The following is a 16,852-nucleotide window of genomic DNA, read 5'->3' as shown; positions in this document are numbered from 1 at the left end:
CGATGGGATAGGGCAGTGTTCAGTGCAATGGTGATTGCGTCCTCCATGGATCAGTTAGGGTGGTATGCAAATTGTAGTGGGTCTAGGGTGTTGGATAAGGTGGAGGTGATATGATCCTTAACTAGCAGTCCAACTCTGCTAACTGGACTGTGTCGGTCTGTCTGTATCTCTCTCATTGCAGGATGCCAGCTGCTAGCACAATGACTGGTGGGAGGGCCCTGCTGCTCTGTACCAACACTGACAACTGTATCTACCAATCAGTCAACGGGTATGTATTGCATTACTACTTCCTGTATACATTTTACAATCCACTCCATGGAACCCCTTAGAAACCATCTGAGGCCAACAGTGCCAGTCAGACGGTCCCATGTGGTGTTCCAACAATGGAAGGGCAGCAGGGCAAAGGTTTCCACCTGACAGCTGGATACTGTTACTGGGCACCCTGCTATCGCTAGTGCTGATGAGCCATGGATGGCACAGCTTAAAGAAATACCAAAATATCAGAAAAGTCCAATCAACAGAGATCAATTTTTCCCTCTCATGCAACTCCTCTTCACCCAGTTGAACCTGTTCCCCTTGTCTCCTCCTCTGTCTCCCCGTCCTCTGTTGCTCCGCTGGTCAGAGATGGTTGTTGTACCCACCTTCTGCCTCCACCGTCCAATCCCCACCCCTCCTTGTCTGTGAGTGAGAGGAAGTCTTCCCATAGTTCCCTGCTCTTAGCCAGGCTCTCTTAATGAAACTGGCCATTCCCCTGCCAAGAAGAAGAGAACACTATTGATCCCCCCTCCCTCCCTCCGTCTGTTGCTCTTCCACCCTCCTCTCCTCTCCTTTCCTCCCCTCCCCTCCCCTCACACTCTCTTTCTCTTTTTCTTGGCTTTGCAGATTGACTTAGTTTCCCCCCTCTGCTGCTCCATGCTTCATAAAAACTATAGCCTCAACTGAAGGCAGAGAAAGCAAACTACTAATAAAACAATGAGAATCTGTTGCCCCACTCACCCTTGTTGTTCATAATCGTAATTTTATAATATTTCAACACCATTTATCATTCAAATGTAAGGGAGTTGAAGGGAATTTGTAATGTAGTTTACGTTTTATCAGGAAGGCTGGTCGAAATGCTTGTCTAACTTCATCCAGTAATACAAACAAATCATCATCATCAGCATAGCTTCCTGTTTCTTCTCCTCTTTCCTATTAGCCATGTGTGGAATGTCATTCACCTATTTACCTTATAGCCTATAAGCACGGCACAAAAATGCACATTCCTCACAATTGTTGTTCAACCCTGGGCTCACTCTTGCAATTATCACCTTCCTCTCTCTCAACCATCTTGGCTTGTACTGTGTTCATATGTCAACTTGCCCTTATTCTCTCATTTGCCGTTTTTCATCAACAATTATTGACAACTATCCAGCACCTTAAGCTCCGTCATTGGAACTCCTTTCCCCCAAAAATGACATATTGCATTCCATCTTTGTCGTTCGTTCAGTTAAGCATGTACTCGATTGAACAGTCCGTTTCCTTTAAGTTTCCCTCAAAATTGCAGGACTTTTCAATTTCATACATACAATAATGCGATATCATCAGAAGTTGCAGTCAGAGGCCACGTTTCCTCCGTTTGTTTTAAAGCCAAATCATTTGAACTGGCTTTGATCCAAGATGGAGTCAGTTAGTGGTTCAGCTTTAGTTTAGACAAAATGCATGTCTCTACCCCAGCCTCTCCATTTGCTGTGTACACTTTCATCCTCCCAGAAATGGCTGTGCTGCTTGTAAACTTTGACCTAAAACCTTGAGTTCAAACTGTCAGCACCCAGTCATCATGCAGAAATGACACAAATTGGGTTCTACTGGGGGTTGTTGTTTTACGAGAATTCCTACTCATTTACTCCATAAAATCAAGTTGTTTTGTATCTGACCTGGCTAGAGGTTTATGACAGAGATATTATGTGGATATCCATAATTAGGAGCTGTCAATAACTACAATGCTTTGTGTACTCAAATATATGTCCTTCTGAAAGCTGTCATGCACACTAATAATTTGATATTAAACTGATTAGGGCAGTAGGCCGAGTAGGGAAATAGTCCTGTAAATACCTTACTCTGCTTATTTTAGTCGGCATAAGGTCAAAATGAAAGTGAGCATACGCCGGTTAAAACACCTGGTTTTCTGAGCAGTCTTTTGAAATATTAGGACACGTAAACAGCATAAATGTGTTCCAGCGGAGGACTTGATCTGTACCAGCAGCCTCTTATTTGCGAGTGAAGTCAGTTCGGAAAAACTGAAAGTTTGCATCATAGTTTTCACATACACACGTTATATGTCTGACCTTTTTATGGTCATTTTGGTAGAACGTTTATTTGGATTGGTGATTTTCTACATTTATCAAAATTTCTGATTTTAGATGTGTCCATGTGAACAGGATTATTAGGGAAATCGTTTTTGCAAAGCATGTAAACGTTTTAAACAAACTTATATTAATCTGACTATCCACAATTGTATTATTGTGTGCATTTAACCGTGCTCAGTAATTATATGTCCACTCATATGATAAATAGTGTGGTGCTCACAGTTATTTTGACCAGGAAGGGTTTGGCACTGCTTTCTCTAATGTGTGTGTGTGTGTGTGTGTGTGTGTGTGTGTGTGTAGGCTCCAGTGCTGCGGCTTGAAGGTTGAGGCTCAGTCTGTGGTCCCCCAGAGGCCAGACGTGGTGTGCAGGGACAGGGACACCTCCAAGCGGCCCCTCTCTCCCCTGGTTTCCTCTCTGGACGGGCCAGGCACCATTGACACAATGCTGGCTCACAAAAGACCCACCTCGGACCCCCGTACCACCATGGAGAATGGACTGGCCGGCTGTAGCAAACTCAACAAGACCCCGGCGGGTCTGAAGACCAGCGCCAGCATCCGGGACAAGATCTCCCAATGGGAGGGAAAGAAGGAGACCGCCCCTACCTCTTCTACCTCCCCTGTAGTTGGAAGTGGTCTATGCCCGCTGAACACAGCGCAGAAGGAACCAGAGACTGTGCGAAAGAAGGAGACCACCAATACCTCAGAGGTCCACAGGTCCGACAGTAAGTGGTTGGCCAGGGATAGGCAGGACTCTGGGAAGGAGAACTCAGGAAAGCTGGGGGATTTACGGCCTAAGTCTCCTGAGGCCCCCACTACCAGGGACAGAGAGGTGATACTGGATAGAGGACCCCTCAGAGGCAGTAGTAAATCCACTGAGACAGCTAAGGACAAGAAGTCTGTTTTGATTCACATTAAGAAACTGGAGCAGGCAATGAAAGAGGGTTCCACCAAGCCCTCCTTGGTGTTGCCTGGGAACTATTTCTGCCCCCCTTCCCAGGAGGAGCAGGAGGGGGCGGAGAGGAAGGGGAACGAGCCCATATTTGGGACGCTGGAAGTTGCGGGGTCAACGCGCCGGCGGAGGTCAGGTGACCCTGAGAATGTGTACACTGAGCCTGGTGCTGCCAGTCCCTCCATCAACCCCTTACCCAAACCCCAGCGCACCTTCCAGCACCACACCCCACCCAGCACCCCCGCCTCAGGCCTGGGCCTTGGAAAGGGGAGACGTAACCTGCCCCCTCTGCCCTCCATCCCCCCGCCCCCCCTACCCACCTGCCCCCCTCCAGGAGTCTGCAGGAGACCCTGGGCAGAGAGAACCAGAGACAGCAGCAATAGGTAAGAGACCAGACAGAGATGAAATGAGACAGAAATGGGAGGCAATACAGCACCCTCAGATTCAGATTAATTCATTGCTACACAGCAAAAGGTCGGTGGTACAGTATTTTCTATCCGTACAGCATTTTATGTAAACTCAGTGAAACTTAGTGACATCTTTGCCCGTACATGTTTTTCCCCAACCCCGCATACTTTATCCTGTCATCCAGTTTAGCCTCTCATTCTGCACATCTGCAATGAATCAGAGGGGGTGATGATGTCATCCTCATTCTACTCATCATTCTAGAGGATGAGGTCATTGGTTGGAGCTGTGGAATGTACACATGGACCACTGAACCATGCCAAGAGACTCCTGGCAGGAAACAATAACATATTACATTGTGTGTCTGTGGTAGAGTGGCCCTTGGAATATCAATGGCTTATGTATGAGTAATTCTATGGCTCCATTTTCAACTATGAGCAGCTAGCCATGAAGTGTCCGTGTGTAATGTGTGTTCTTAAACTGTCCTACAAGAGACACTAAAGGCGGATGTTGCCATTTATTGGGATGACTCATATATTGGAGGCAGCTCTGAAAGGTAGCCACTAGCTGGCACAGCCACAAAGTCATAAAAACTGATTTGAAACCTAACCCTAACCTAAACCCTAACTTTAACCACAATGCTAATCTTAATACTAACCCTATATGTAAAATTAAAGACAACAAGCACATTTTTGTTTTCAGGAATTTTGATAATGTGAAGGAAAAAGGAAACCGCACACTGCTCTTGATAGTATCACCGATATTTAATAAGTTTACGTATCGGCCACAGGAATTTTGATAATACATTGTCAATTCTGACTTTATGGATGGCCTATCTAGTGGAAATCATTCATCCCAATAAACTCAACCTGCAAAAACAAAAGGCTTCTAAAAACACAATACATGTTTTCAAGTATCCAACGAAAGTACAAATGTGGATTCAAATGTTTCAATTGATTTCTTCAGTAGACTGCAGTATTGTTAGCCCAAGTCTGGCTGTGTAACATTCCAAACCATATGTGGAGGCTTCACACTGCTGAGGTCTGTATTTTCAAAAACCTTTGTGAAGTCAACCTCAGTCAGTGTGTGCCCAAAATGGCACCCTATTCCCTAAATAGTGCACTACTTTTGACCAGAGCCTATTTGGGACTCTGGTCAAAAGTAGTGCACCATACAGGGAATAGGGTGTCATGTTGGATGCAGCCTTAGTCTTTCTCTAGAAGTTTTACAGTACAATAGCTGGACTATTGGAAGAGATGCTGTCTGTTTCCCCACTGGGCCAGACTGTTAGGCAGCTCTGGAGAACACACAGAGACGGGCATTCAGAGCTGTCCAAGAGAAGCGTGCGTCCGTCCGTCCGTCCGTCCGTCCGTCTCACACAACACACACATGCGCAGGCAGACACACGCAGGCACACACAACACACCTTTTCCATCTACATGGATGGGTATTTGTTCGAGACAGAAATGTGTGTCTTTCTTAGCTCTTACCCAGGTCCCAGAAGTAGAGAGAGAATATGCAAACAGTTCATCTTGCGTTTTTTCACCGCGAGCCAATACAGTTGAGCCATAGCCAGATTATCTGTGCAGGTTAGCCTTTTTCTTCATCAGTCTTGTTCCGAAGGCAGTTCTGCAGTGTGGTCACCAGCTGGCACAGCCACAAAATCATAAAATCTGATTTTAAACCTAACCCTAACCTTAACACTGCTAACCCTAACCTTAAATTAAGACCAAAAAGCTTATTTTTGTTTTCATTCATTTCTATATTATAGCCAATTTTGACTTTGCAACTGGCCTATCCAAGGGGAAATCGCTCAGTTCTGCATCCAGGACAACACTCATGACAATAAACGTCAACCTGCATTATTTGTGACCCTGAAAGTAAAATATTATGAATAATAATAATATAAGCCATTTAGCTTTTATCCAGAGCAACTTACAGTCATGCATGCATACTGGTGGGGCACATATGGGTGGTCCTGGGAATCAAACCCACTACCCTAGCTATACAAGCAGCATGCTCTACCAACTGAGCTACAGAGGACCAGAGATGACTCACGCTTACACAATTATATATTTCCCACCTGGTTGATATGTGTGTGTGTATGTGTGTCTCTCCTACAGGAAGTCCTATGAGTTTGAGGATCTGCTGCAGTCGTCGTCAGAGAGCAGCAGGGTGGACTGGTACGCTCAGTCACGACTTGGCCTCACACGCACTTTATCAGAGGAGAACGTCTACGAGGATATCCTAGGTAACACACTCTGGTCTTAAATATATGTTTGTATAACTATTTCTCAGTTGGTTGGAGTTGTTGGTTGGTTTGCAACACCATAGCTGTGGGTTTCCTGCATGGACCACATATGCCGGTATTCCTATATGTTCCTAACACTGTAGAACAGTGGAAGCCCTCTGTAAGGGTTGACTTGGGCCATGGGCCCCTCTGCTCAAAGAGTTCAGAGAAAAGTCACTGCCACAGAGTTCGAGGTCATGTTCAGTAGGGTACACCGTAGCAAAACGCTTTTATTGGACATGTTTAGGTAGTACCTCCCCATTTCACTCTGTACCAAAAAGTTTTCTACCTACTGAACACGACCCAGGTGTAACTAAGGTTATGTTTTCTTTTGTGCGTGTTCTTTCTGTGTTTCTGTAGCCTTTTAATTTAGAAGAGGCACGCTGCTTCAGAATTGTTATTTGTAATGGCAGCTGCTCTTACCTACGTTCCTGCGTTATTGTTTTCTCTGTTATACTAACCCCACCTTCTGCCTTTTCCATGTTTTGTGAGGTCTTAGGTGAGCTGGTCTGCTGTGTGATTGTCTCTGAGGCTGCTGTGGGGGGCATATTTGCGTGACTTAGTCCCCCGGGGCATTTTTAGCAACATTATCCATATTTCTATGGTTTTCATCACTCACACTGTTGTGTTATGAGGATTGCTTGTTACATGTAAGGTATATTCAGGTCAGTGCTGTAGGGCTTAACCATAACAATCAAATGGTGTTTTTAATTGCATTTAGATGATGCCTATACTTAGTCTGTCGTTTCTTACAGTGTCACAGTGTAGTACTTAGAGTGAATTCTCCGACATGGTCCACCGAACCCCCAGCTGCCCATGGGTTAGGTAACTCATAAGAGCCAACTGGAGAAAGAGCTAGAGCTGGAGCTACAGAGAGAGAGAGACAAAGGCGGGACAGTGCATTATGATAACTGGGCTAGGTCTGAGTGTATTCTCATAGGGCCGTCTATAGTCTACACCATACATACTCTTAACAACTCTACACAACTCCAGTGTGCTGTTACAGATAAAGAGAGCAATAACTCTCACTAAGTTAAATCTCAGTAGCACAGACTTTGAGTAGTATAGTCAGTCAGTGATATTAGTCACTTGAAACAGCCATTGATCTAGCTGATTCCTTGATTTTCTGAGAGGAGAGGATGGGAGGAGGAGAGGATTGGAGAGGAGGAGGAGGAGGAGGAGGAGGAGGAGGAGGAGGAGGAGGAGAGGAGAGGAGAGGAGAGGAGAGGAGAGGAGAGGAGAGGAGCTGGCTGTCGTGGTCCCAATCTGATGTCCCCCTCCAACAGGTCCATCTGGTGGATGAATCGACAGGGGAGAAGAGATGAGCCCCGGCTCTGGAAAATGGGCCTCTCTGTCCCTGCCTTAATCTTATCTGCACACACAGCCATGTTTAGAGTTACTGGAAGGATCAGTCACATACTGATGCAGTTTATCTTGGTGAAATATTAGCTTGGTTGCAAGCAAGCTCTGCTGCTGGCAGGTCTGTACATACGCAAATCTGGAGCAAACAACCAAAACATACCATCAATGAATTAGAGCACTCATTTGAGAAAATTGGCGTCAAATGAATAACGTTGGACATTAGAACCGTGGTTCGGTAGGATCACAGTGTGTCGCTAAGTGTAGAATGGAGGTGACAGTTGCTGTGTGTTAATGGGATGCTTTCTGTTCTGATTCCTCTATAGACCCTCCGTCAAAGGAGAACCCTTACGAAGATATAGAGTTGGAGAGAAGTTGCCTTGGAAACAAGTGCTCTTTACCCATCTCCTCCCCGTCAGGCCCAGTCCCCGACACACCAACCAAGGTACATAAGACGATACACTAGAATGAATTCTCCTTGCTAGTAATGTGCATTCTGCGTATAGTGAATGTGGTTACAGCATAGTGATCAACCTCTTATAGTGATTAGATTGTGAACTAATCTTCAAAGGCAATAAAGGCCCACTACACAATTTCAAGAGAAGTGAACAAACATACATATTGATACACATCTCCTCCCCCTCCCCCTATATCTCCTGCTCTTCCTCCTCTATCTCCCACCAGCTCTCCTCAAAGCCAGTTTTCTTCAGGCAGAACTCAGAACGTCGCAGCTTCAAGCTCCTGGACCCGCGCAAGACCAACCGGGACACCGGCTTTTCCTCACCCTCCCGCATCAGCCCCCCCTCCACCCCCAGTAGCCCTGACGACACCCCAAACCTCTCAGGAGACCCTTACAACCGCAGGCGCAGGAAGATCCCCAGGGTAAAGGAGGGGGATACTAGGCTACTGAAACTTCCCCCCATTCCCATTGATTTCCAGGCAGTCTACTACTCTCATATGTCCCAATCTAGTGCAGAAGGACAGAGACAGTTAAAATGATGTGGTTAGACAGGAGACAGACAGTTGAGAAGATTTCTTTTGATAATATATTTTCTCTAGAGAGAATGTCTCCCAAAAGCTCTGAATGGCATTATGTGGTTCCTGCCAGTCTGGCTGCCAGTCTGCTAATGCCTCTGCCAACAATACCTCCGTAATTGCCTTTTTTGGCATGGTAATGACAAACGAGTTGGCTAATAAAGCAGAACTAGCCTGGCACCCAGTTCCAGGTTAATTATGTAGTGAGTGGGTGGTTCTGAGAAGCTAAGGTTGCTGACTGTTGTTGTCCTGCTTCTCCTCAATACAGATGGTGCTGAAGATCAACAGCATCTTTGAAGCAAGGAGAGGGAAGAAACGCATGAAGAGGGTGTCTCAGTCTACTGAGTCCAACTCAGGGAGAGGTGAGGCTGGGGGAGACCTTCCAGGAACATCAAGGGGGGCCTCAAGTTAACAAGAGCTGAACCTCACTCTTTTTTGTCTTTGATGCAGTGACAGATGAGAACAGTGAGTCGGAGAGTGACACAGAGGAGAAATTGAAAGGTGAGGAGATCTCAAATATCTGTGTGTGTTTTTGGTTTTACTATCCTTGTGGGGAACAGAAGTCCTCACAAGGATATTAAAACAAGGAACATTTAAACATGTGGGGACATTTCGCCGGTCCCCACAAAGAAAGTTACTATTTTAGGCTTAGGGGTTAGGTTTAAGGTTAAGGTTAGGAGTTAGAGTTATGGGTTTGGGGTTAAGGTTAAGGTTAGGTTAATGGTTAGGGTTAGGGTTAGGGGTTAGGGAAAATAGGATTTTAAATGTGAATCAAAAGTTTGGTCCTCACAAGGATAGTAAAACAAACGTGTATAGGACTCTCTCCTTTGTAGAGGGGGCATTATTGTCTGGAGGATGTCCTTCCTTTGGTTAAAGTGTATGTTGTTGTTTCAGTTCACAGCCAGCGTCTGTCGTCAGTGCAGTCCATGTTGAGGCAGACGGGGCGGTACCGGACACTGGAGAGGGACCTGATGGACCTACAGGAAAGGAAGCTGTTTGAGTACTTCATAGTGGTGGCCCTCCATAAGACCCAGGCTGGAGCTCCTTACCTACCAGAGGTCACTCAGCAGTTCCCCCTGAAGGTAGGCAGAGCTGACACTTAGTCCTCCACCAACTGGATATGCATTGGCCATATAATCAGTGAAAAAATGATGTATAAAACACAAGTAAGTGTCTGGTGTTTTTGTATGTGACCTACCAGACCAGAATGTGTCTTTGTGAGTTTTACACATGCATCCCTGTAGTTGTGTTAAATTGTGTGTGCTCTCTGTCTAGAGTTTGTGTGTGAGATAATATCAGATGTGGTACTGCAGCTGACCTGTTATTCTCCCTGTGTCAGCTGGAGAGAAGCTTCAAGTTCATGCGGGAAACAGAGGACCAACTGAAGGTCATCCCCCAGTTCTGTTTCCCTGACGCTAGGGACTGGGCCCCCGTTGACAACTTCCCCAGGTCAGACACAAACACACACACACACTCAACCCATAAATAAGGTCTTGACAAATTATGAATGGTAGGCTAGTGACCTGCTAATCGTGTGTTTTAGCCCCTTGCTCCTCGTATTAGGAGAGCACCAGTCACTTCTTCTTTACCCAATAGCACCTAGACCCAGGTCAATCTCTCAAGCACTGCTTTGTTCCCAGAAGTGACATTGTGTTTTTGAGGGGAGACAGATAATAAAACTCCTCTAGTATATACTTGAATGGTATAGGTCCTACAGGGGCCATTGGAATGTTAGCACAAGCAGACAGGCTGCAACCCAAATGGGATCCTATTCCCTGTACACTGAGTATTCAAAACAATAAGTACACCTGCTCTTTCCATGACATAGACTGACCAGGTGAATCCAGGTTAACGCTATGATCCCTTATTGATGTTACCTGTTAAATCCATTTCAATCAGTGTATATATGAAGGGGAGGAGACAGTTTAAGGAAGGATTTTTAAGCCTTGAGACAATTGACACATGGATTGTGTGTGTGTGTGGCATTCAGAGTGTGAAGGAGCAAGACAAAAGATTTAAGATCTGCCTTTGAACAGGGTATGGTAGTAGGTGCCAGGCGCATTGGTTTGAGTGGGTCACCACCCAAAGGACATCCAGCAAACTTGACACAACTGTGGGAAGCATTATAGTCAACATGGGCCAGCATCCCTGTGGAATGTTTTCAACACCTTGTAAAGTCCATTCCTCGACAAATTGGGGGTCCATGCCCCAACAAATATTTTTACCATAGGGCTCTGGTCAAAGTAGTGCACTATATAGGGAATAGGGTGCCATTTTAGATACAGACAGAGCCCCCTCAAACACACACTTGCAAGGCAAAGACATTGAGCTGGCTGACACACTGCCTGTCAGAGAGCCAGGGTTGGTCAACGCACACCTGTCAGGCAGACTGGAGCTGTCTTTGGAGTTGTCTTTGTGTGGGTGCTGCCCTGAGAGTAGGACTGAAGAACAAAGTAGGGCCTTATTGGTTTTAACGACATCAAGCAACGATTGGCAGAATGGCGCTGGAGGAGAAGGCTGCCATTTTACGGGCTCCTAACCAATTGTGCTATTTTGTGTGTTGTTTTTTGCTTCGTTTGTAACTTATTTTGTACATAATGTTTCTGCCACAGTCTCTTATGATGGAAAAGAGCTTCTGGATATCAGAACATCCATTACTCACCTCGAACTACAGTTGAGTCGGACGCAAAAGATTTAACGCTGATACCGGACCAGGTATCCCCGTCATTCGCTTGAAGAAGAGACGCCAATACAGGGGACGCAGGTCCGGGTGCCTTGTGAGAATTCATCTGCGAGTGGGTAACCCGCCTCTACCATCCGTCTTATTGGCCAACGTGCAATCATTGGAGAATAAATTGGATGAGCTCCGTTCAAGACTATCCTACCAACAGGACATTAAATACTTTAATATATTATGTTTCACCGAGTTGTGGCTGACGACGACGTAGATAATATACAGTTGGCTGGGTTTTCCGTGCATCGGCAAGACAGAACTGCCTCTGGTAAGACAAGGGGTGGCGGTCTGTGTCTATTTTTCAATAACAGCTGGGGCACGAAATCTAATATTAAGGAAGTCTCAAGGTTTTGCTCGCGTGAGGTAGAGTATATCATGATGAGCTGTAGACCACACATAGATGCATACAAAGCTCTCCATCCCCCTCTATTTGGCAAATCTGACCATAATTCTATCCTCCTGATTCTTGCTTTGAACCCAACTACACCGCCTCAGACACTCGTCGGATGTGGCAGGGCCTGCATACTATTACGAACTACTAAGGGAAGCACAGCCGCGAGCTGCCCTGTGACACGAGCCTACCAGACGAGCTAAATTACTTCTATGCGCTCTTCGAGGCAAGCAACACTGAAGCATGTATGAGGGCACCAGCTGTTCTGGACAACTGTGGGATCACGCTCTCCGTAGCCGATCTGAGTAAGACCTTTAAACAGGTCAACATTCACAAGGCTGCAGGGCCAGATGGATTACCAGGACGTGTACTCCGAGCATGCGCTGATCAACTGGCAAGTGTCTTCACTGACATTTTCAACCTGTCCCTGACCGTGTGTGTAATACCAACACGTTTCAAAGAGACCACCATAGTCCCTGTGTCCAAGAACACCAACGTAATCTGCCTAAATGGAGACCAATCCGTAGCACTCACATCTGTAGCCATGAAGAGCTATGAAAGGCTTGTCATGGCTCACATTAACACCATCATCCCAGAAACCTTAGACCCACCCCAACTGATTGTCAGATGATGTAATCTCTATTCCACTCCACACTTCCCTTTCCCACCTGGACAAAAGGAGTACCTACGTGAGAATACTGTTCATTGACTACAGCTCAGCGTTCAACACCATAGTGCCCTCAAAGCTCATCACTAAGCTCAGGACCCTGAGACTAAACACCTCCCACTGCAACTGGATCCTGTGCTTCCTGACTGGTCACCCCCAGGTGGTAAGGGTAGGCAACAACATATCTGCCACGGTGATCCTCAACACAGGGGCCTCTCAGGGGTGCGCGCTTAGTCCCCTCATGTACTTCCTTTTCACCCATGACTGTGTGGTCAAGCACAACTCCAACACCATCATTAAAGTTTGCCGACGACACAACGATGGTAGGCCTGATCATCGACAACGATGAGACATTATTTTATTTATTTTTTTACCCCCTTTTTCTCCCCAATTTCGTGGTATCCAATTGTTAGTAGTTACTGTCTTGTCTCATCACTACAACTCCCGTATGGGCTCGGGAGAGACGAAGGTCGAGAGCCATGCTTCCTCCGAAACACAACCCAACCGCACTGCTTCTTAACACAGCGCGCATCCAACCCGGAAGCCAGCCGCACCAATGTGTCGGTGGAAACACCGTACACCTAGCGACCTGTTCAGCGTGCACTGCGCCCGGCCCGCCACAGGAGTCGCTAGTGCACGATTAGACAAGGATATCCCTACCGGCCAAACCCTCCCTAACCCGGACGACGCTAGGCCAATTGTGCCTCGCCCCATGGACCTCCCGGTCACAGCTGGCTGCGACAGAGCCTGTGCTCGAAACATCTGAGTCTCTGGTGGTACAGCTAGCACTGCGATGCAGTGCCTTAGACCACCCGATGAGACATTCTATAGGGAGGAAGTCAGAGACCTGGCAGTGTGATGCCAGGAAAACAACCTCTCCCTCAACATGATCAAGACAAAGGGAAAGGAGGGTCGAGCATGCCCCCATTCTCATCAACGGGTCTGTAGGGGAGCAGGTTGAGAGATTCAAGTTCCTTGGTGTCCACATCACCAACAAACTGTTCTGGTTCAAACACACCAATACAGTCGTGAAGAGGGCACGACAAAGCCTGTTCCTCCTCCAGAGACTGAAAAGATTTAGAATGGGTCCTCAGAAACTGCACCATTGAGAGCATAGTGACTGGTTGCATCATTGCCTTTTATGGCAACTGATCGGCCTTTGACTGCAAGGCGCTACAGAGGGTAGTGCGTACGGCCCAGTACATCACTGGGGCCAAGCTTCCTGCCATCCAGGACCTCTATACCAGGCGGTGTCAGGCCAAAAACTCCAGCCACCCTGGTCATAGACTGTTCTCTCTGCTACCGCACGCAAGCGGTACCGCCAAGTCTAGGTCCAAGTCTAGCTCTCTTAACAGCTTCTACCCCCAAGCCATAAGACTGCTGAACAGCTTATCAAATGTCTACCCAGACTATTTGCATTAAACCCCTCCTTTTTTTACACTGCTGCTACTCTCTGTTTATCTATGCATAGTCACTTTACCCCGATCTACATGTACATATTAACTCAAGTACCTTGACTAACCTGTACCCCCGCACATTGACCCAGTACATTATTTCTACACCTGTTTTATCTACACCTGTTATAGGTGACAAATACAATTTGATTTGGTTTGATTTTAACAGGGTGGTTGGATTTTTCCTCAAAGCAAGGTCAATGAGCTGGCTATGCAGCCAACTGTTTTAGATATTCAAAAACTCAACGTCTAGTTGATGAATAAGGTCACCTTAAAAGAGGTGTGCTGTAACTGACTCAACACACACAGTCAGTGACCTAAATCAGAAAAAGCAAGGAGTACATTTTTCAAAGTTGGCTGGTTGAGGTTGTTTTTTGAAATACAACCCTGACAGTGGTTTGAGTGCTCTATTCTCAACACACAACTCACTCCATTTCTTAGCAGTTTTATCGTTCCAATATATGATTAGTTTCCAACCTGTGTGAATTATGTTATTTTCCAGTGAAACGTTCTCCTTCGTCCTGACCGGTGAGGACGGGAGCAGACGGTTTGGATACTGTCGTCGTTTACTGGTAGGCAACTAAAAATGGCTACTTTTTGAATTTCCACCTTATCCACTTCCATGTGTAGGCCTGTCACCTACCTGAGTGATGATAGTGATTGGAAACACAGTGTTACTCTATTTATCTAAATCAGTTCTTGACATTTTCTACTGCTTGAGCTCCTGTTCCTCTTTTAGAATATTTGCTCAAAAGTATTGTGGAGCTCCTTCACCTAAATAGAAATACTACCGGTACCCAAAATGAGTACCATCACCTACAGTATTTCAGTCCAGGTAAAGCACTGATATAAGTTCAAGACTGAGAGCCTTATTTACACAGGTCTAATCCAAGTATTGTCTGGGTACTCATGTCTTCTGATGTGCTGTTTGTTCTGACCCTGTCTAACTATCCACAGCCCACTGGGAAAAGCCGGAGGCTGCCAGAGGTCTACTGCATCGTCAGTCGGCTGGGCTGTTTCGACCTCTTCTCCAAGGTACAGTATACTATGTGAACACAGCAAATTGGCCAATTTTACATAGTGTTGATTTTCCAATGTAACATTTATAGTGTTTATTCAAGAGTTAAATGAACTATGTGATGTTAAATTAACATTCATTGGTTTAACATTCATTGGTGTTAATAAACAGAGTTGAACCAAAACCAAAACCAGGTCCATCATTATCATATTTCCCAGCATGCTCTATTGCAGGTAGCTTCTTCTTTTTTTAAAGAAGATTTTCTATGTTTTTGCATGTACATTGGACTTATTTGCCCCCGTAACTGAAATGTTGTTCCAGTTTAGATGCTTTAGGTAGTCTTTTATCTTAGTCTTCCCAACCCTGGCAGTCATTCTGAATGCAGGTTGAGTTCAGAAAGAAGTTCTGGCTGGATACCAATAGCAATTACACTTTACTTTACAAGCCAGCAATAAGGCCACTGTATTAGGGTATAACTAGGCCTTATGAAATACGTATTGTATTGTCTTAAATAATTATATTTTAATTATAACATATTTGCTTAGGATCTCACTTGGTGAAGGCCACAGGACTGAAAATGAATGAATGCAACAATCATGTCTCTGCCACTAATAAACACAGTCAGTCATGGGTGGTAACTCAATTCACTCGAAAGGCAGACTGGGAAATGTGCAAATAAGGCTTTACACTAAGCAGTGTGTTCATTTAGCACTGAAAAGTGTGGACCTGTATAGACCCTGGAACAGTGTTACATTTAACACAGCATTGATTTAACACTGGAGAATTTGCTGTGTATAGATCTATACACCTAGGTCAAAGAGAGACAGTTTTTCCTGGTCAGGTCACATGGTCAGGCCAAACTCCTGGAAAGATCTCAATTGCATACTCATCGCATCCTCTCTCTGTGCCTCCTTCTCAAAACCCATTGAAGGAGAGGGCCACCATTGTTCCTGTTCCCAAGAAAGCTAAGGTAACTGAGCTACAGTGCCTTGCGAAAGTATTCGGCCCCCTTGAACTTTGCGACCTTTTGCCACATTTCAGGCTTCAAACATAAAGATATAAAACTGTGTTTTTTTGTGAAGAATCAACAACAAGTGGGACACAATCATGAAGTGGAACGACATTTATTGGATATTTCAAACTTTTTTAACAAATCAAAAACTGAAAAATTGGGCGTGCAAAATTATTCAGCCCCCTTAAGTTAATACTTTGTAGCGCCACCGTTTGCTGGGATTACAGCTGTAAGTCGCTTGGGGTATGTCTCTATCAGTTTTGCACAACGAGAGACTGACATTTTTTCCCATTCCTCCTTGCAAAACAGCTCGAGCTCAGTGAGGTTGGATGGAGAGCATTTGTGAACAGCAGTTTTCAGTTCTTTCCACAGATTCTCGATTGGATTCAGGTCTGGACTTTGACTTGGCCATTCTAACACCTGGATATGTTTATTTTTGAACCATTCCATTGTAGATTTTGCTTTATGTTTTGGATCATTGTCTTGTTGGAAGACAAATCTCCGTCCCAGTCTCAGGTCTTTTGCAGACTCCATCAGGTTTTCTTCCAGAATGGTCCTGTATTTGGCTCCATCCATCTTCCCATCAATTTTAACCATCTTCCCTCTCCCTGCTGAAGAAAAGCAGGCCCAAACCATGATGCTGCCACCACCATGTTTGACAGTGGGGATGGTGTGTTCAGGCTGATGAGCTGTGTTGCTTTTACGCCAAACATAACGTTTTGCATTGTTGCCAAAAAGTTCAATTTTGGTTTCATCTGACCAGAGCACCTTCTTCCACATGTTTGGTGTGTCTCCCAGGTGGCTTGTGGCAAACTTTAAACAACACTTTTTATGGATATCTTTAAGAAAAGGCTTTCTTCTTGCCACTCTTCCATAAAGGCCAGATTTGTGCAATATACGACTGATTGTTGTCCTATGGACAGAGTCTCCCACCTCAGCTGTAGATCTCTGCAGTTCATCCAGAGTGATCATGGGCCTCTTGGCTGCATCTCTGATCAGTCTTCTCCTTGTATGAGCTGAAAGTTTAGAGGGACGGCAGGTCTTGGTAGATTTGCAGTCGTCTGATACTCCTTCCATTTCAATATTATCGCTTGCACAGTGCTCCTTGGGATGTTTAAAGCTTGGGAAATCTTTTTGTATCCAAATCCGGCTTTAAACTTCTTCACAACAGTATCTCGGACCTGCCTGATGTG

The 16,852-nt window shown here is 45.4% G+C and overlaps 1 protein-coding gene across 1 annotated transcript in view; it reads left to right on the top strand.

Annotated features, from left to right (window-relative positions):
- LOC110521406 (DENN domain-containing protein 2A) overlaps window positions 1–16,852 on the top strand; it is a 53,670-nt gene that overhangs the window by 28,168 nt on the left and 8,650 nt on the right. The window contains exons 2-12 of the mRNA XM_036968715.2: window positions 182–268; window positions 2,646–3,677; window positions 5,823–5,950; window positions 7,675–7,793; window positions 8,033–8,230; window positions 8,652–8,745; window positions 8,834–8,884; window positions 9,278–9,465; window positions 9,723–9,832; window positions 14,132–14,201; window positions 14,587–14,664. Of these exons, the coding sequence (XP_036824610.1) occupies window positions 183–268; window positions 2,646–3,677; window positions 5,823–5,950; window positions 7,675–7,793; window positions 8,033–8,230; window positions 8,652–8,745; window positions 8,834–8,884; window positions 9,278–9,465; window positions 9,723–9,832; window positions 14,132–14,201; window positions 14,587–14,664 (2,154 nt within the window). The 5' untranslated portion in view covers window position 182. The remainder of the gene's footprint in view (window positions 1–181; window positions 269–2,645; window positions 3,678–5,822; window positions 5,951–7,674; window positions 7,794–8,032; window positions 8,231–8,651; window positions 8,746–8,833; window positions 8,885–9,277; window positions 9,466–9,722; window positions 9,833–14,131; window positions 14,202–14,586; window positions 14,665–16,852) is intronic.

This window comes from Oncorhynchus mykiss, chromosome 4 (assembly GCF_057628025.1).
Source record: "Oncorhynchus mykiss isolate SJ-2025 chromosome 4, ASM5762802v1, whole genome shotgun sequence".
NCBI lineage: Eukaryota > Metazoa > Chordata > Actinopteri > Salmoniformes > Salmonidae > Oncorhynchus > Oncorhynchus mykiss.
This window is presented reverse-complemented; position numbering and strand designations above follow the sequence as displayed.